General features: G+C 50.1%; 1 protein-coding gene across 5 annotated transcripts in view; it reads right to left on the reverse strand.

Moving 5' to 3' along the window:
* Positions 1-1,419: 1,419 nt before the first annotated feature.
* PLCB2 (phospholipase C beta 2) overlaps positions 1,420-19,554 on the reverse strand; it is a 40,441-nt gene continuing 22,306 nt past the window's right edge. For 2 of the 5 annotated variants that reach the window (XM_040066288.2, XM_058420910.1), the window contains 25 exons: positions 19,276-19,376; positions 18,815-18,981; positions 18,454-18,600; positions 18,126-18,283; positions 16,193-16,275; positions 15,746-15,830; positions 14,809-14,980; positions 13,944-14,041; positions 13,172-13,268; positions 12,972-13,056; positions 12,567-12,691; positions 11,443-11,597; positions 10,923-11,087; positions 9,856-9,955; positions 9,489-9,593; positions 8,466-8,551; positions 8,277-8,373; positions 8,051-8,104; positions 7,327-7,537; positions 6,971-7,142; positions 5,906-5,982; positions 4,189-4,284; positions 3,859-3,916; positions 2,642-2,728; positions 1,420-2,426 (listed from right to left, as the gene is read on the reverse strand). In XM_040066288.2, the coding sequence (XP_039922222.1) occupies positions 2,154-2,426; positions 2,642-2,728; positions 3,859-3,916; positions 4,189-4,284; positions 5,906-5,982; positions 6,971-7,142; positions 7,327-7,537; positions 8,051-8,104; positions 8,277-8,373; positions 8,466-8,551; positions 9,489-9,593; positions 9,856-9,955; positions 10,923-11,087; positions 11,443-11,597; positions 12,567-12,691; positions 12,972-13,056; positions 13,172-13,268; positions 13,944-14,041; positions 14,809-14,980; positions 15,746-15,830; positions 16,193-16,275; positions 18,126-18,283; positions 18,454-18,600; positions 18,815-18,981; positions 19,276-19,376 (3,054 nt within the window). In that variant the 3' untranslated portion in view covers positions 1,420-2,153. The remainder of the gene's footprint in view (positions 2,427-2,641; positions 2,729-3,858; positions 3,917-4,188; positions 4,285-5,905; positions 5,983-6,970; positions 7,143-7,326; positions 7,538-8,050; positions 8,105-8,276; positions 8,374-8,465; positions 8,552-9,488; positions 9,594-9,855; positions 9,956-10,922; positions 11,088-11,442; positions 11,598-12,566; positions 12,692-12,971; positions 13,057-13,171; positions 13,269-13,943; positions 14,042-14,808; positions 14,981-15,745; positions 15,831-16,192; positions 16,276-18,125; positions 18,284-18,453; positions 18,601-18,814; positions 18,982-19,275; positions 19,377-19,554) is intronic. The other 3 variants (XM_040066284.2, XM_058420911.1, XM_040066287.2) reach the window with 2 other exon arrangements.

Below are 19,554 nucleotides of genomic sequence, written 5' to 3' on the forward strand. Positions count from 1 at the left end.
AAGAGAATGAGATCTAGAATATGCCACTTAAAAGATGAAAATTTGGAAAGGATCAGAGACTGTACCTAAACCTGCTGCTGTTCAGTGTCTGACCAGATGTTATTGTTCCATTGCCATTGAATTGGAGTTGTGTGTGTAATGGCCTGATGAGAGGCCTGTCTGAGCCAAGTACCACATTGCCCTGTGCTCACCAGGTAAGTGAAAACACAGGCAGGGCTGCACAGGAAGGAATCCTCAAGGATGTCTGAATCCCGTGGGAAGATAGTGCTGGAAAATCAGATGGCCTCTCTCCTCTGGAGTCTGTGAGTAACCAACCCTGGTGTGACTGAATTGTGCTGCTGGAGGGACAAGAGCATGTCCTGCCTGCCACTGTCCCTGTGCAATGTAATCTGTAGGGTGTGGCACTGGAGGAAGGAAAACTGCAAACCCTGGCCCTGCTGTTGTGTCCTGGCTTTCCATGTGTGCCTCTCTGACTCAGGTTTATACTGTGGGATTCGTTTCCAGAGAGAGTTTGAGGGAAAAACCCAATCCCTGGAACTTTGGTAATGTGTGAAGGGATCACCCTGTGCCCACGTTCAGGTCTGACACTAGTGTCTGGGTTCTCCCCAGGGAGCGATGGGACAAATGTTTCTTTAAAATAACCTCTAAAGAGCTCCTCTGGAGGGGCTTGAGTGGACAAAGCTGGTGACACACTGGTGTAGGATGCAGGGCTCAGTGTTCCTGCACTCTGATTTGGAACTGCCAGCGCTGCCTCTCTGGATTTAAGGTAAAATCTCCCCACCTGCTACCTGGCTGCAACTGGACCTTGCTGAGATGTTTGTCCTGTGGTGAGGAAGGGCCTCAAACACCACAGGGACAGAGACACGTGGAGAGACAAACACCCAGAAACCTGGACACACAGAAGCACATAGAACAGAGATACACACCCACACAGGCACAGACAGGGACAGACATGAACAGACAGATGCAGAGACATAGGGAGATGGACACACAGGGACAGACACATGAACAGACAGGGAAACATGCACAGACACATGGACACGCACACCTGGATACAGAGACAGACATGGAGACATGCACATGCTCATAGATGTGGACAGACAGACATGGACACATGCATGGATATAAAGACAGATGTGAACACACTTGGGCACAGATAAATACACATGGACACAGCTGGATAGAGGGACACAGACAGATGTGGACACAGACACACAGTCCCACACTGAGACATGCATTACACACACATGTGTGGACATGCAGACACAGATGGACAGACACATGCAGATGTGACATACCTGGATAAACAGACACACACATGTACACAGAGACTGATACAGCTACACCTGGACACAGACATTGAGACACACAGAGACACACACCCTGACTGCAGCTAAAGAACCAGTGACCCAGTTGTTTAAGAACAGAAACATTTTATTTATTTTTTTTTTTTTTAGAAAATAAATAACTCAGTAATGTACAATCGATAATTCCAGTACTCAGGGGACACCACAGGGGAGATGTGGACTCTTGTTGGGTGTTCAGACTAGGCTTGGAATGTGCTGTCTCATACCTGCTTGACCTGGGGCTTGGTTTGTTTTATAGCAGCATTTGTAACTGTTTATTAATGCAGCTTCAGGTGTAACTGTTTTCCTGTAGGGTGCACACCCTGGTGTGGTTTGCTGTGATTGAGCCCACTTTCCATGCCCATTCCTACTTGTGGTGTCTCTGTATCAGTGTTTAGGGGTTTTTGTTTGGTTTGTTTATTGCTATTTCACTGAACCGTGTGGAAGATGTTAGGAGGAGCTGGACTGATGTGAAGGGATCCATGTGAGGAATGATGATGGAACTGACTCTAAAACCTGGTCTGAATGCAAAGTAAATATTCCTGTGATGCCAACAGGGAGCTGGTCTGCAGGCACAGACCCTTTCCCACTGTTGAAATACCTCAGAGCTCAGGCTGGGAAAGACAGAGGGTGAAGTACTCTGAAGAGTGAGCTCTCCAGCCTGCTTCCAGATAGCTGGAATAATGTAGCACATTCCTGAAGGATTTCAGGGACTCCCCAGAAAGAAAGGGATGGCAGTAGTTTGTGAAGTTGGTTGTTACTTCACCATACACCTTCTTGCAATGAACAGTAAGGAAGGGACTCATCTCAGAATATGCTCTCTTCTATCTCTACATCCATTCCAGCTCCCGAGGGCTCAGTTATTGCCAGTGTAAGCCTGGACACCTCTGCCACTGGAATATTTGCTTCCAGTTGGTGTGTAAAGCTTTGTTCTCCCTCAGGAATGCTTTGGTCTGCTTCTTTCTCAGTCTGTGGCTCTCCAAGAAAGCTGGCTTTGGTGTAGTTCTTCACCATCTCTTGAACCTCCATGTTCAGAGCTCTCAGCTTCTCCTCATATTCCACCCGTGCCTGCTGCTGGAGCTGCAAATGGAGAATCACGTCATTCCCACACACTGGAGCCAAGCAGAGACCAGGAGCTCTGAGATGAGCTGTTGGTCCTTCTGGGGTCTGTGTGGGCCCCTCATCCACTTTCTTACGCCCTGGGAATAGGTGGGCTGAGGGTAGCAATATTGATTCTCTGGGCTTTTGGACTGCTTGTGCCAAGGAAGAGCCCTGACCCTAAATACTGTCTTTACCTGGCTTTCTCTCTCCTTGATGGACTGGAGACTTGCTGCCTGCTTCTCCTCAAGTTTCTGCTGGAACCTGCCAGTCTTCTCTGTCATCTTTAAAAAGAATAAATGAACTCCCCTCAGGTTCCAATTTTATAAGCAAAGGCTTAGGACAGCCCAAGCTCAGCCCAGCAGGGTGGGCCTGGAGCAGCAGCCTGGATTCAGGGACACCACAACAGCCTGGCAGGTTTGTGCACACAGGCATGTGGGACATAGGGACAGGGACACAGACACACAGATAACGTGGGCACGCAGACTTGTGTAAGGACAGACACCTGGACACACAGACAGACACAGGGATACATGTACTCACACAAAGACAAGCAGGCACAGGTAGACATGGACATACACAGAGGCAGGCTTCGACACAGACGCACAAAGACAGGAAGTGACACGGACACACACATGGGCCCAGACACAGACAGGCTTGGACGCAGAGACGTGGACACAAGCAGCGACAGAGACAGACAGACGGAGACACACATGAGCACAGACACACAGACATGTCTGCACTCACAGGCAGATGTAGGGACATATACATGGACACAAGCAGAGACATACACAAACAGACATGGACAGAGGCAAACATGGACACATGCAGGGATACAGATGCACTGATGTGCATGGACATGGGCACAGGCAGATACATGGACAGACACAGACGCACAGACAGAGGCAGATATATGGACAGACACATGGACACACATGATCACAGGCAGCCAGGTGGACAGCCACAGACACACAAAGGCAGGCAGACGCACATGTACACAGATGCACAAACATGGACACGGACACAAAGACAGATATGAATATACACCCAGGGACAGGCACACAGAAATACATATGGACACACATGGCTGGACACAGACACTGACACACACCCTGACCCAGAGACACAGACACAGCTGAATACATGGCCACTCAGACACACACACAGATGGACAGATGGACTCAAACGTCAACACTGACTGACAGACAGACAGACATGGACTCAGCTTTGTCTGGCATTGGGTATTCAAAGGGCAGAGGTGGGGTCCTTGAGGTGTCTTTCCTCCTGCCAGGCTCTTCCATTGTTCCCAAGCCATGGGCTCAGGAACAACTGCCCCGGCCACACTGAATTCCCCTGGCCCACTCCCTGCAGAACCCAGAGCTGCTGGGGCAGCCTGACCCCCCGCAGAACTCACCCGTTTGACTGTCTGCACCACTTCCTGAATGTGGGAGTTGTTAATTTCTTTCTTCAACCTTTAAAGAAAATTATAAACCCCTGTAAAATTCAGCTGTTCTCCTTCCATAAAGCCCATTTGTCAGTACTGATCAATAGGTGCGTTACATTCCCACACTGTCCTGCCATGGGGAGAAGCTGCTGTCATTTTAGGAAGGACAAATAAAACACCACTCAAATTTGGCTGAGACATAAGATAAACTGGATGCAAGATTCTACTTTTTCAGCTTCCAAGTCAGCAGGAGACTCTGTATCCTGCAGGGACAGAGCCCAGGAACTTCCACTCCCGCACCTCTCCTGAGCAGCCTTGTCACTGGTATTCTTCAGCATGGCCTGGACCCGCTCCACTCTCTTTGCCTCCATCCGCTTCTTTATGTCTTTAATGTTGCTGTGGAGAGAAGAGAGGAGGATACAGGCCTGTTTACCAGCCCCAGACAGCAGAGCAGTTCTCTATCCACAGCTCTCTGGAGCGCTACGCTGTCCAGAAACACCAAATGTGGGAGACTGTGCAGCAGGAGGCCTGGAGCCTTAAGGATATTTTAAGTCCTGAGTCAGGACGTGTCCTGGCCCAGCAGTGGAGGCAGCACATGCTGAAGGCAAGTACAAGAAAGAACAAGTGTACAGGAAATATTCCCTCCTCCACCTTCCCAGTTTCAGTCCATCCTCCAGTATCTATGCATGTATCATGTTCCATGATGTCACTCACACTTTGGAGTTTACCTCTGCTTTTGGATTTCACAGCTCTTTGCCATAAGAGGAACAGTATTTAATGTGACAGAGGTATCTGAGATATTCACTGAATGTCCCACCCTTCTTTCCAATGAGAAACAGTGAGCAATCACTTCCCTTGTCCAGACCATTCATGATTTACACATTCCTGTCACATTCCCTCAAACATCTCTTCTCCTTGCTGTCCCATTTAATTCCTTTTTGTGCACAAATTCCTCCTCAGAGGAAGGCTGTTCTTGCTCTTTCAAAGACTTTTTTTGTTTGAGAAGGCCCAGTGAGGAGGGGACAGCTCTATGCAGATGGATCCAGTGGCACAAAGCTGACTCAATATTTTTCTTTATTTCCCTGTACAATTCCCAAAATCCTGTTTGCAACTTTGGCCACTGCAGAGCTGGGAATGAAGAGCATCCAAAGCAGCTGAAGATCTCTTACCTGAGTGCCAACACCAGTGCTGGGCTATGGCCAGGGTTTTCCATTCAGATTATTTTATATTTATTCCTGCTGAACTGAACGGCCATTTCATTGCCTGTTGCTCCAGATCTTGAAATCTTTCTGGGGCTTCTCCCAGCCAAGGAGATATGACTGTACTAATGCCATCCTACTGTCTGCTAACCATTATCTGGCTACTCACCTGCTTCCTTAGACTTCCCTGAATGTGCTGAATAGGTCAGTAAAGAGACTCTGGCTTGGGACAGGACACAAAAAGAGGGAGTTTTATCTGAATTTGCAACTAAAGATTGAGACAGGATTTAATGGGAAGTAGGAATGAGTGAGGATTTTAGCTTCAGGACAAAGTTCTTGTAAGAACAAATGGATACATGTCTGGCTAGGAACTGGTTGATTGATTCTGACAGTTTGTTTAAATACTGGAGCCAAGATGTTCCATTCACACAGAAGATGGAGTGGATCAGTCCCTGGAAGGGATTATTGTGAGGTCCTGACTGCAAGAGACAGAGGTGGCAGCCAGGGTCCAGCAGTGCTATTTCCTGTCCTTCTCCATTAGTGGCTCCAGGCTGCTCACTGCAGATGGAACACTGTATCCTGCTTGGTGCCTCGTGGCAGGAACACTGTTCTGGGGATCACAAAAGGCATCTTCTCCCCATACCACTGGGTGAGATCCCGTGTCACATCCCCCTGCCTCAATTTCCCACCAAAGGAAAAGAAAACCTCCTCTTCCCCATCCTTACTGCCTGGCTGCAAAGCAGAGCTTTGAGATCCAGCAGAAAGTGCTGCCTTGGAGCAGAACCGGGCATTATTTGTGATTCCACTGCCGTATTTACCTTTCCGACGTGTCCCTTAGCACCCGCAGCTCAGCTGCCTGCTTCTCCCTGGCCAGCTCCAGGATCCTGGCAACTTGCTGTTTAAGGGATGAACACAAGACCAAAAGGGAACAAACCAGGATGAGACACTGCACCCCATCTGTATCCAATTGCACCCCAGTCAGCTGTACACCTCCCCATGTTGAATTCCAGGAGCAACAAACTCCGAATCCCTGAGGCTCGGTGCAGACGCTGGCACAGTAGTGAGCTCAGCTGTGCATGCAGGCCCCACCGTGCCAGTGGACTGACACTTGTGACACAGGAAGCTTTCATCCTTGGCTCCTGTCCCAGGTAAGGAACCTGATTACCAGGTGAGCCAGTGCCCAATTGGTATTTTCCCTCAGGGTTGCACACAGCTTGTAAGAGGTGTGTCAAGCCTAAGGTGCAGCAGGGAATTGAAGATTTAAGATGTATCAGTGCAAATTCCTTCAGAAAACACCCATGGGAAAAGGCCTCCCAAGCCTGGAATTACTCTCCCTTCATTGGAACAGATAGCAGATGCTGGATTTACCACCACCATCCCATGGCCTGCACTCTGTCTCCAGGCACCACCATGGCTCCTTCTGGCCTTGGCTGAGCTCAGCTTGCAGGACTCCCACTCCCCTCACCTGGACTCTGACTTCCACCGAGTCAAACAGCAAACACCCTCTGACAGTGCCATTGGTGAACCCTCAGCCCACCTCCACGTTACCCCAGGCTCCCGGAGAGGTGGCACCTGGCAAGGTGTGAAGCCACTAAACACCACATTAACTCCATGCTAAGGCATCAGAAGAGCTGGAGCAGATGGAGCCTGATGTGCTCCAGGGCAATGCTACTCTTTTCTTAAAAAGCAGCAGACATATAAAAATGTTTCTGCAGGATTTTTAGGGCCTCTAAATTAATAAGTTTCGTGTCTTCATTCTCAGTTACCTGGTGCATGTGTCAGGTGTGTTCTGGGCCCACATTCCTAACGTCAATGTAGTGAGTAACTTGGGAATTTTTGGGCTGTCCCAGGACAGGTTTTCAGGTGACACTCGCAGCCCTCACCTCGGTAGCGTGCTGCTCTTTCTTCCTTCGGATCCGACTGTGGTGCTCCTCCCCAAGGTGGATGAGGTCCATCTCCAGCCTCTCCCTCAGCTCCACGAGCCAGTGGTGATCGATGCTCTCTGCTGCTTTTACAGGATTTGCACTGGTACCAGCATCACCAGGGGTCACACTCCTGCAGAACAGAATTGGGGGTCGTGCTGCTTCTTGCCATGCCAATACAATCCCAACCTTCCCACCCATCCTCAGTGGGAACAACCCAGGGAGCTGCAGATGCCTGCTCTGCTCCATCTTCCTGCCCCATTTTCCCTGGGGATGCTTGTTTTGGGTTGGGAAGGTGAGCCCCAGGCTGTGGTTACCTCTTCTTCTGGGTTTTCCTTGTGCGTATTGTCCTTTTCTTGCCCCCCGGGCAGGCAGGCTCCGAAAAGAGCACAGAGTACTTCTGCAGCAGCTCCTCCCTCTGTTTGCTTCCCTTGTGCTCCAGCTCCCTCAGCTCCTTCTCCTGCCTCTTCAGCAGCTTCAGGAAGCGCTTCTTCTGCTGCAGCTCAGCAAGGGTGATTGTGTCAGGCTCTGAAACACAAAAAGGCTGAGAAGGGCCAGCTCCTTCCCAAGACTCAGAGTGGGGAAACTGGAGCATATATGTCCCTCCATCACCACATCCAAAGCAGAGCCCCCTCTGCTCCACACTTTGGGATGCCTCTCCCCTGGCACATATTCTGTCCTGGCAAACACTTCTCTTTAGGAATAACTTCTCAAAAAAGCAATGTACATAACGGTATTTGCCAACATATCCTGAGTGAAACAGGTTTCCTCTTGTGGCTTCAGTTCAGTTTTGAGGCAGAATTAGGCCCTGTGTTTGCAGGAATTGGCATCACACTGCGTTCAGGCACCCAGAAGCAGGTGAACAACACATTGCACAGCGAGTGCAAGTGTGCTGAAGGAAACCTGTCCTTGAGCTCCAAGATTCCTGGGATTTGTCTTTAGTGCTGGCTCCACCAGGCAGGTGTGGGACATGTCTTTTTAATTTGGAAATGTAAGATGACAGGCAGGGCTTCAGCCCAGGTGACCAGCATGAGGAGTTACCTGCCATCTGCATTACTTCTAACACAGCTTCATCTTTGGTGAACACTGATGCTCCTGAAATCCCAAAAGAAGATCCTGTTAATGTCCCATCTTGGATGTCCAGGTTAGAAATGGACAGAAAAGAGCCCACCAGAACACAGCTCATGTGAAGGATGTTGGTGTCAGTACAGAAGAATTAATTAAGCTGCCAAGATGCTTAACTACTTGGAAACTCTTGGAAACTTACCTGTGGAGCCGTTAGAGGGTGGAATGCTGGGTTTCCCAGTGGAGCCTGCCACCCCATTAGTCTCAGCAGATGAGAGGTTTGTCTGTGTGCCAGGCCTCTAAAACAAAGATCAGAGGTAGATGAAAACTCCATTATTTTAGCCAGAATTCATGCAAGGTGCTCTAGAGAACACAACCTGAAAAAACTCACCTCCCCCGAGGTATCCTTGAGCTTCACCAAGCACTTGTCCTGCAGGTTGAAGAACTTGATGGGGTTGGAGAGGGCAATAGTGAGATCTGGAAACAGAGAGCAGGGCTTGGCTTGGAGAGCAAACAACTCATGGACTCATTTTCCCTGCCTAGCACAGGACACTGTGAAGAAGGAATAGTTTGTGTTCTCTGCTTGTAACCAAGGTTTCCCTGACAGCACAAGGGAGGGAGGAACGGAATCTCCTTCACCTCAATCCCAGCCCAAGGCCACTGCTCACAACTGATGTTCAGGGCAGCTCTGTAAAGTGATTTTGGGAACTCTGCTCCCAAAAGCCAGGGCCAGGTTAAGATTTTTCCCATCTGCACAGCTGCCTGCTCCAATTCCAGCCCATGGTTGTATAAACCTCATCTTTTTAATAAAAATGTGATAAACCAAATTTCTCAGGATTTCCCCAGTGAATAAGGTTCATTTGTATGAACACGGGAGGAGAGAGCAAACATGAGAAGTATTCACAAGAGCTCCTGTGGCTGATGCTGTTACACTCTGGGTTTGGTCATGACTCTTCATCCCTCTGGTGAGGCTTCTGTCACATCCAGCTCTGACCCTTCTCAAAGCAAGGTCCCCATATCTCAGCACCAGCAAGAACCTCCCTTCCAACAGGGAAGAGCATCACTCCTAAAACCTCCTTAAACTCCCTGTTCTCTGCAGCCCCTGAGAGATGTCACCTATTCCCTCAAGGAAACCTCTCCCTGCCTCTGAAGCAGCAGAGCTGAGCCATTCCATGCTGGAGCTTGGTACACCTGCACTGCACCTCAGGTAGGAACCAGGCACAGCTGCCCTGGGAGCCTCTCTGCTCTTCCCAAGGCAGCGAGGCTGTGACAGGATGCTGGCATGCACTCAAGTCCCACCCTGACAAGGAATTGAGGGTGCAGCAGGAAAGCACTTCCCAGGCTGGAAAAATGCTCCTGAAGCAGAGTTTGGAGGAGGCCAGAAACACCCCCAGCACATTCCAGCGCTCCCTACCTGCCCAAGCGTCCGGCACATAGTCCTTGATCTCCAGGAACACGAAGAGGGCGGGCATGGTGAGCGGCATGTTGCTCTCGCTGCGCAGGCACACGTGGTGGTAGCCTGGGGCAGAGGGGAGGGAGCTGAGCTGGCAGCATGCTGTCCCTCACTGTCTGCTCCAGCAGCCCGAGGGCCTCTTTATGGGAGGCCATGGTGAGTATAGCATGGGATAAAGCCAAGGCTAGGACGAGATGGAGTTGAAGGTTCCACTGTCTGTGGGCACGGAGATTAAGGAGCAAGGGATGCAGCTGTTTGTATGGTCTTTATGGCTCCCACTGGACAGGTGTCAAGGGCGCAAAAGCTGAAGGAATTGCCACTGATTTACCTGGGTGTATCGCGATGACAGGAATGATACGCTGGCCAATGAACTTCCCTCCTTCTTCCCATGCCACAATTTTGAGAGATGCCAACTCAGGCATCATGATCTAAGGGAAAAGCAGAGTAAGGCACCACTGTCCTCACCTCTAGCTCCTGACAGCAGCAGCATCCTCCTCCTTCCAACTTAACAATTCCATCTCTCCCTGGATGGCACTGCCTATTTCTGCATCTTGTAATTTAAGGGCACAGTTTATCACAGACATCATAGCTGAATGCCCAGAAACTCCACCAAACTCAGGCTTCTCAGCCTGCCCACGATCACAGGTTACCTAAAGACAAAAACAGGGCAACAAGCCCTCCAAACCACTGCTTCCAGGAAGAACACACTGGAGAATGGAATGAACTGGGATAGATAATTTAGCAAACATGGTAACACTGCTAATAAAGGCTTTTGACTCCCTCCTTCCCTGTATTCTTGTGCCAAAAAGTGAACTCGAAGTTATTCTGCCAGGAGTGAAGCCTCAGAGCAAAAGGAGGATATTTCAGCCAAGTAGGCTGAAAATATTTGTAGATTCCTACTGTGACTGACAGATGAATTGTATCATGCATACTTGACTTCACTTTCCTGTGCCCTGCAGCTGGATTGGTGATCACCTAATTCCTGAGGAGAGACAGGGCAGCTTTCCACGTTCTGGCACAACTGAAAACTGGTCCCACTACTGCTCCAGTTCGGCTGTTTCTCATTGACAGTTTAACCACAGAAACTCAGTTCCTTTCTGGTGCTGGAAGTTTTCCAAACTGATCAGTCTGAAGATGGCATCACAGACGGGAAACTTTGGATGCCTGTTATTTCCAGAACCATTCCCAGCTACCCCTTGTCTGTTCTGGGAAATATTGATGCACAGTTGTTTTGGATATTGTTGTTTGGATGTCACCTGAGAGTGTCCAAAGCCAGGTCAGAGGTCTCCAGAGGGAAGTCCCTTCTGCTGGCACTGACATCTCTCCCAGAGCAGTGCTCGTGGCCAGCAGGAGCTTTAAGGATTCTCTGTCTAAATTAATATCAAATGTTCTCACCTTTTCAAAAACAAAAGCCTCCTCTTTCCACACAGGATTAATGGAGTTGGCCGTGGAGGTCAGTTTGGTTCTGTGTTTGCGTTTGGCATCCCTTGGCAGCCCAAGGAGCTCCACTTCCACGTAGGTCTTCACGCTGCGGTCCGAGAGGAACTGACCAGAGAGTACCTGTGAGCAACACAGACAGAGTTAGCAACTGCTGGCAAGAGTAAAACAGAGGGATCCACCCATTCCTTCACCCCAAAGTCGTTCTCCCACCCCAAAACAGCTTTTCTGCTCCAGCTCTTCTTTTACCTCCACCACTATTTCTTGCTTCAGCACTTCCTCTCTCCCCACTAGCACAGCCTTGGCTGCCCCTGCATGGCAGATGCTAATTTTCCATTTTCACGTGATTATGATTAATTTAAAGTAGCGACAAGCCTGGGAGTTGCCACGGTAACGCTTTCCCCCAGATTCCACGGGTTCACGTGGCACTGAGAGTCCCTCTAGGTGACACAGGACGGGGCCCCCAGGCTGCACTTGCCGTGACACAGACGGTAGTAGCCACCAGCCCGTCGATGCGGTCCGTGGAGAAGGGGTCGAACTGCTTGTCGGGGCGCCGCATGAACTCGTGCTTGAGCAGGTACCCACACTGCCCATTGAACTCGAACAGGGCCATGTTCTGCTGCATGGGGACATCTGAGAGCAGAGCAACACACTGAGACAGGGCTGGAGGCCACAGGCAGCCTGTGTGCTACAAGCGAGCTGAAAGCTGTCAGAAGCTTCCAGCCCCTGCCAGCCCACGGCTCCTAAAGCCATCCTGAAAACTAATTAAGCCTCTCAGCACCCTACAGGGAAAAATATTACAGCAGCTGTTGTAAGGAAGGGAAGTGGTTTGCTTGCACTTGCACCTTAAGTCATGGGCAGAACTAAATTAAGATCTGCTTTAAGGAGCACCCGCTATTTTGGGGTGGGAATAAGTAGCTGCCTAAGCCCCTCTGCTTCTTCCCCTTTTCATTTTGGGCTTCCTCTGAGTGCATCTTCTGTCTGACACTTCTGAGGACACTGCCTGGTGGTTGCTGCACCTGCCTGCACTGTCACCCTCTTCAGAACCAACCCTGCATTCGCTCCCTTTTGTCTCCTATGCTCTGTACATAACACAGCCCTCTGAGGAAGGAAGAGGGGTAAGGTGCAGCTTTCTCTCATGGATTTTCTTTCCTCCTTATGCTGGTTGTGCAGCAAGGAAAGGCCCTTCCTCCCTGGTAAGGTCAAAGTTGTGGAAATAATGGCACAGACAAGTGAGTGCTGTGGCCAGATGCAGCTCTTCCTCTGCCTTGCAGAGGTAGCAACCTGGGGGACGGGAGCTGCAGGTGCCCTCATGGATATGATTCAGTGTGACACCGTGGAACAGGACAGCCAGGGACAGTGCCCGGACACAGGGTGACAGCAATCCACATGCGTGCATGTGTGTGTGCCAGGTCTCTGCTGGGCATGGAAAAGTGCTGTGGGTCTGTGGGAGATCAAACCAGAGGAGAAGAGCACTGTGGGAAAAGGCACGTGGAGTAATGACCAGGGAAATGGCAGAAAAGGAAGAGACGGGGACCAGGAGCACCCAGGGGCCAGCAGTGACCTCACCCACTGGAAGGCTGGAGCATGCCCCACACTAACCCATGGTCTGGAAGTTGAGTGCCACCATCTGACAGCCGACATTCCAGAACATCTGCGGCTGGTAATTGGAGGAGTCCATCCGGGTGCCTTTGGGGTAAATGCGGCTCATCTGCCACTTGTTGTATCTACAGGCTGTATAGGAAACAAGGCAGAAGCGCTCCTCTTGTGCCCTGGGGCCACCCCACATATCACCACTATAAAAGCTGTTGGAACTCTGCTACCAAATGCTCAGAGCCTTCCAGACGAGACTCCAGAGAGGCTCAGGCTCTTTGTCCATACACTTTTCACTTAAGGACAAGCATCTGGCAGCCTTGACATTGGCTACAGCAGGATGCATTCCTGTCAAGAATGTCCCTCACACTCCAAGCACCCAATGGCACTGGAAAAGGGCTGCCACAAGGATACTCTACAAACTGCACGGGGAACTTGCTCAGTAGATCGCAAGCCTTCATCTCGGTGAAGGAAGAGATGACGTAACTCCGGTTCTTCTCTAGAAACAGGAGATTGCATTCAGGAGCAGGGCACGCCCAGTCCCCGTTCTGCATGGGGAACCGACAGCCAGGAAGCACTTGGGCCACGTTCCGAAGGGACTGAGCCTGACTTACTGGCAGAGACCTCGAAGGAGTTGAATTTGATGGGCTGTATGTAGTTAACCAGGCTGGACATCTCCTCGTACGCCGTCACTTCCAGGCCAGCTGTGCCCTGAGCAGAAAACAATCCAAGAGGAAACAGATGAAGAGACCTTCCCTGGAGGTGAAACAAACTGCACCGGGGCCTCCCAGCCAGAGTCAAAGAGCTCTGGTGGCTGCCCTGAGCAGAGTGCTCCTGTCCCTACAGCTCCATGCTGGGCAGGGGCACAGGATCTCCAGGCAGCTGGGTAAAAATGGAATCAAGGCACATGGAGAGGTTCCAGGGAGGATGTAAAAAGCCCAGGACCTCTTTGACCCTCAGAGCACAGAGTCTCTGTGGATATTGTTTTTCCTCCTCTCCAAAGGATATCAGGGAGATGGAAATGGGAAATAGACTTTTTATTCAAGGGAATGCTGATCTCTTCCCTCCCCCTTCAGCAGCAGCACTTTGAGTAACAACTTCTCGGACCAAGGCTAAGCCTCTCCAACACCCCCAAGGCAAAGAGTTATCTCCAAATCCTGCAGAGTCAGCGGTAACTCCTCTGCCACATTCTTTATGCTTGCAACAAAACTTCTCTTCTTCAGTTTCTCCTGCAAAAGTCTTGTTATGTGAGGGATCGAAAGTCCCTGACAGGTTCATTCTCCTTTGCACTTTGGGTTCATCTCTGTTCAATAGGGTAAGTCCCCAGAGAAAAATGGAAGCCAGCAAAAGTCCAAAAAAAAGGAAAAAAACCAACAGTGACAGTACCTCATCTGACTGCATCTTTTTGATTTCTTCTTCATCCAGGTTTCTGAGCTGTTCATCCTCTTCCTCTGGCTCCTCTTCAGCCACATCACCTGCCCAGACTAAGCACACAGGCCCTCATCAGTGCTGTGGATCAGGAGGACACAGACAGGACCCTGCAGGCTGCTGGCAGTGGAGGGCTCTGCCAAAGCTCACCACCAAGTAACACTGGAACACTGAGGGGGAGAACCCTACAGTTTTATTGGCCAAATCCAAATATGAGCTGGTACACTGAGGACCAGCACACCCAAGAGACCAAACCATTCCTGCTGCAGGCTTCCCTCATACCCAGGAGTGACAATCCCTGGGCTGTTTCCCCTCCAAGGTCACACATATTTGTGGGAATAAATGCCCACTTGCAGCTGTTCTGCAGCGGTGCTCACCTTGTCCTCACATGACTTCATGTGCTCTTACCATGACAGGGAGTGTTCAACCACAGGGGCTCTGAGCCCCAGAGGTGATAGGAAGGGAGGAGAGAGGGGCTGAAGGTTTCATGAACCTCCAACACCCTCAGGGTGAAGAACTAGACTGTGGTGAATTCATGGTTATCCGAGAGTTACAAGCAGTAACAAATTCCCCTTCCCTCAACCCAAAAGCCAGACTGTATCAGTGGATCACTAAGGGATGATGGGCAGGTCATAAATGATCGTCTCTTTTAGTTGGACTAAGTGTTCAAAGTATTCTCAAGATTTAATTTCTCTTCCAATATTCTGCTGCTGCTTGGGATAACTGATTTAATGACAAGTGCCGTCTTGCCCCAAGCTTGCATTGAGTGATTTAGAAGGCTTTGTCCATCACTTTTATTAGACCCCTTTCCCTTCAGACATACCAGTATCTTCAGCATCCACAGAGATCGGCTGTTCAGCGGTTTCTGGTTCCACATTTCTCCCTTTCTTCAAAGAGTTCTGCCTCTTCCCAGACATAGATTGATTCTTTTTGTTTTTAATCAAGATTTTCCTTAAGAGATCCTTAGGACTTGGCAGAGGAACTCCTGGCTTCAGCTGCAACAGATAAACTTCATCACAGAATTCAAACACTCATCTCTCCTGTCCCCCTGGCCGGTTGCCAGTGCACAGACATCTCTCACCTACTCCTAATTTCTTCCATCTGCCAGCATATCCCACTAGATTAATGCAGATTTTCCCTAAGATTTCACCCGTGGTTTCAGATCAGCATTTTGCACCTCACAGGCTCTGCCATCCTGCTAAAAAAACACCTACATGGCCTGAAGGCATCCGGATAACTCTGGCTTCCTATTCCACCTACTTCTCTCATTATATCCCAGATCCTCAGTCCCTCATTAGTACTCAGACCAGATTTAAACACTGCCTGCAGCAGATTTTAAAAAGATCCCAGAGGAGGTGGCTCAAGACAAGGACATGTGACAGACTGCACAGACAGCAAAGGCCTGTGAATAGCTTAGCTGATCTCTTCAACTATTCCCAACTCATCCCTCTGCTCTTATTGCTTGGACATGGGGCTGGACAGTGGGCAGCTCTTCTTTGGGTCTCAGTGCTTTCAAACAGATGCTTGGGCCAGGTGCTTCAGCTGTCCCTTCTCTGCGCTCCCCAAGGACCTGCCTCAGAGCACAGGTCCTGCTCAGATCTTTCAAACCACGTCCCCTGGCAGGGCAGTTGCCACCCATGCTACAAACCAGGATCTATGTCCATGGCACTGTGTCTGTTGTGGCACCTCCCAGCACCAGGAGTGAGCAGGTTTTCCAGAAAGGCCTCCCCCAGCGACCTCCTGCCCCAGCTCCCTCGTACCGGGTATTTCTCCAGTGGCTCTGTCAGCAGCATGTCTCCAAAAATGGTTCGGCAATACTCGGCCATCTTTGCCTGCTGCTTGGGCCTAAGAGAGAGCAGGCAGGAGTAAGAGGAAAGCAAATGCCCAAATCCAGAGTTTGGCATGAACTGAAGATCGAGATCCATGTCCTCTGCCCAGAAAACAGCTACGCAGGTGTTAGGGTCCCATTCCCAAGCCAACTCCCACATTCATACTCTGCAACCCCAAGGTAAAAGGCTGCACAACTGTGATCACCCCACTCTGCAGGTTAAGGCTCATCTTTCAGCTCTGACCCACCTTCAGTTGCTTCAGAAACCTCAATTAATGCTTCACATCAGCTCAGCGCTCGCTTAAAACCCAGCAGCCCTTGCCTGTGTATTTTCTGCTAGGGACACAGCAGACAATTCTCCCAATCACCAAATACTCACGAGTCCACGTGGTTCTCGAAGGACAGGATCACAGGGTACGGAGATGTTTTAAAAGCACTTTCTGCAATGGCCTCGATGGCATCCTGAAGGAGAGGCCATGGTCAGGGAGAAGCTCAGCACTCGTTAGACACACAGCTGACCTCCCACTGAACAGATTCCAAAATTGTCTCAGGAGCTCCATTCAAAGTCACTAAAGTTCTCCCAGTAAGAAGGTGAGAAGTGCCATCTTTTTCACAACTGCCCAGATTTCCAGCTCCAGAGGATCCACGCTGAGCTAAACTCAACAGCTTGCGCCAAAATGAAACTGAAGATGCAAGAAGGTGAATTTTTGGTTTTGCTGCACAGGTCAGTGCACACATCACTGCACGTGAGTGTCTGGCCAGAGGGACAAACCCCTCTCCCTAGCACCTTGAACTGGCACAGAAAGGTGTGTGCAGCACCAGATTAAACCACTGCAAACTCTATCCATACTTACCTCTGAACCTGCCCAATTTTCTATCATTTCTGCTGCTTATAAAATCCTTTTGCCTGGCAGCAGAGAAAGCTGGAGTGTTCAGTCACCAGCTGTGCTGACATTTCAAATGCAAATACCATGGAAACCTTCTCAGCATTAATGATGTAAGAAAAAAATATTATTATTTTCCCCAAGCCCCTGTTAAACTGCCACAAACTTCCCACTATTTTCCTTTCTGGTCCTACTAATTGGTAAAGAAGTGCCATTTGCTCCTTTGTAATTACAGTCCCCTGATCATCCCAAATCCTGGATCAGCCATGACCACAGCACGGAGGGAGGCTGCCACAGCTGCTCCTCCATGGACCACTGGGAGTCTGTCACAGAAGCCTCAAGGCTCTGAGGAGAAGCCTCAGACAATGCTGCTAAAAGGCCACAGGAATCACAGTGGAAGAAAGGACTGTGTGTTATGTAAAACCAAAAACCAGCACATGCTGTATTAGCAGGTTGTAATTTCCTTGAGGAATGGTCCCAGGCTTCAGCAGAACTCTGCAATTACAGCAGCTACAAATGCCATTATTTCCGTTCTATCTGCAGTGAACTGCTGTGCAAAAAGCAGCAGTGATACCACAGGGCTTTGGAAATTACTGAGTCTGAGGATGGCAACACCTCTGACCTTAAGGACTGGTTTGATTTGTTGTTTTTTTCCCCCCTCTCACACGTAAATATTTTAGGAATAGTGAAGTGTGGGAACTGGGGGGAAGATACAGAAGAAAAATAAAGAGCTGGGAAAAAAAACATCTAAAGCACCTCTACCTGTTTGCAGCAGCTGTGTAGAGGAGTGCAGAAAAAAAGTCACTGTGATGCCTTTATTTGTAACTTGCAAGCTGTGGATAAATGCCCTGTACTGCCTGGCTTTGTGCTGCGCTTCTGAAGCCTGGGAGCTGAATCCTCAGGGAAGCCAGCTGCTCCACAAAACACATTCCAACACTCAGGTCATTAGGAAAGAATTGAACCCTCTTCTTCCAAAAGCTTCCACTTGAGGCTGTCAGCCACAGAAACCTGCTGCAGACCAGAAGATAAACTCATTGTAGCTGTGTTTTCTAAAAGCCTGGTTGCTCCTCTGATGTGCCGCTATCTGTAAACCCACCAGCCTCATGCCATGTTCTGTGCATGCATCCTGTGATACAGCCCTGTGTACACACACCTCTGCTCAGCCATCTCTCCATGGCTTCTGCCTGACTTCCCACATTTCCCCCATCCATCCATCTTCATCCAGCCGTCAACCTCTCTGCTACTCCTCCCATTCCAAAAACGTACAGATTCCAACCTAGTGCTTATCTGTTCACTTTTCCTGCTACCCACACATTCATTCACTTGTCACCTCGCCATCAATCTTTTCCTCTCAAACATCTTTGTCCTCAGCCAGCTGGCTTCCTCAGCAATCAGGGGAAGGTATCCATGGAGAAAGCTCTTTCCTACCTTGAAGAGGATCTCAGTTGTCATGGTGAAGCCGTGGGTGATGATGGGCTCCTCGTCCGGGGGCCGGCCTTTCCAGCAGTCCAGCTCCACGCAGCGGCAGCCGGCCAGCAGCGTCTGGCGGTACATTTCGGGAGAGGATGTCCCAGAAAACTGCCCGGCTGCAGGAGAGAGGCTCAGTGTTAGCTCCCCGCATGGGACGGCTCCTGCACACGCAGGGTCAAGAGGAACCTCTGCCGGCCTCCAGGCTGCTCTGTGTCACACGGCATTTCGAGTCAGCCCAGCCCCGAAAGCCCGCGGGGCGCACACATCTGCCCTGGCAGTGCCATACCTGTCAGGTAGGTGTTGTGTGAGGAGTTGATGTAGTAGTGTGAGAGCGGCTGCGTCATGTCCTGGTACAGCATCAGCTTGTCCAGCACTATCAGGTTGTTCTCGGGGCCACAGAGGAACCACACCATCCCCTCTGGAGACAGCTGCCCTGCACGGCAAACTGAGCTGTTCACGAACGGTTAGATGCCAAATAGAACGGTTCTAGCACCTCTTTGCAAGTGGAAAGAGCGTTGTGGGAACAACAGGGAGTTGTGGGACCCAGGCTGACTGCTCCCCTGGGAAGCAGGATGGCAGAGGGCATGACATCTTGTGCTCTTTCATCCCACCTCTACAGCGAGTGCTTTGGGCTGAACAAGACTCACCTCTCTGGATGTTAAACCCGCTGGGCTCGTACTTCTCTATCAGGCTCTGCACCTGCTCAGGTTTGGCTGGTGGGAAGAGGCTGTCATTGAGGCGGGCATCACGCTGCTTCTTGTTGATGAACTTTGCCAGGTGCTCTTTGGTCATGTAGGGCTTTGCTTTTAGATGGCTGCAGTGAGAGGATCACAGAGGGGCAGAGGTAAGGCCTGGGAATTACCCCAGAAATCTTTTCACATAGGAGAGGTTGATCCTCCCTCTGGGCTCATATATTTCAGGGTCCTGTAGCACAGTCAGGTCTCATCCATTTTATTCAGGCTGTGAGTAAAGGCATTAAGTGACTCAGGATCCTGCCCTTCTCTAAGGCTTAAGGCCAGACAGACTACATGACATTAAATTCCCTCCTTCCTCTCAATCTTTTGTCACAAGAGACCAAGTTCTGGGCTGTGGCTTGAGGGAAACTTACTGTGAGGTAAATATCTCATCAATCTCGGGTCGTGGACACAGATTCATGAGGAACGTCTTGTACACCGGCTCGGGGAAGTCCTCGGGGTTGATGGCATCATTCTGAGAATGCAGTGAAGCTGTGTCAGCACCACAAACCCGTGACAGCTCTTACCTGTCATGAACACCCACAGCTCAGCACTTGGCTGTGACAACCCCAGAAAGGGACTGGAACATCTGGCAGGGTGTTGCTGCTCCTTGTGCCACACACTGCAAGTGCTGCAGTCACAAGTGTTACTGG

The sequence above is a fragment of the Hirundo rustica genome, chromosome 6 (assembly GCF_015227805.2).
Source record: "Hirundo rustica isolate bHirRus1 chromosome 6, bHirRus1.pri.v3, whole genome shotgun sequence".
NCBI classification, from domain to species: Eukaryota; Metazoa; Chordata; class Aves; order Passeriformes; family Hirundinidae; genus Hirundo; species Hirundo rustica.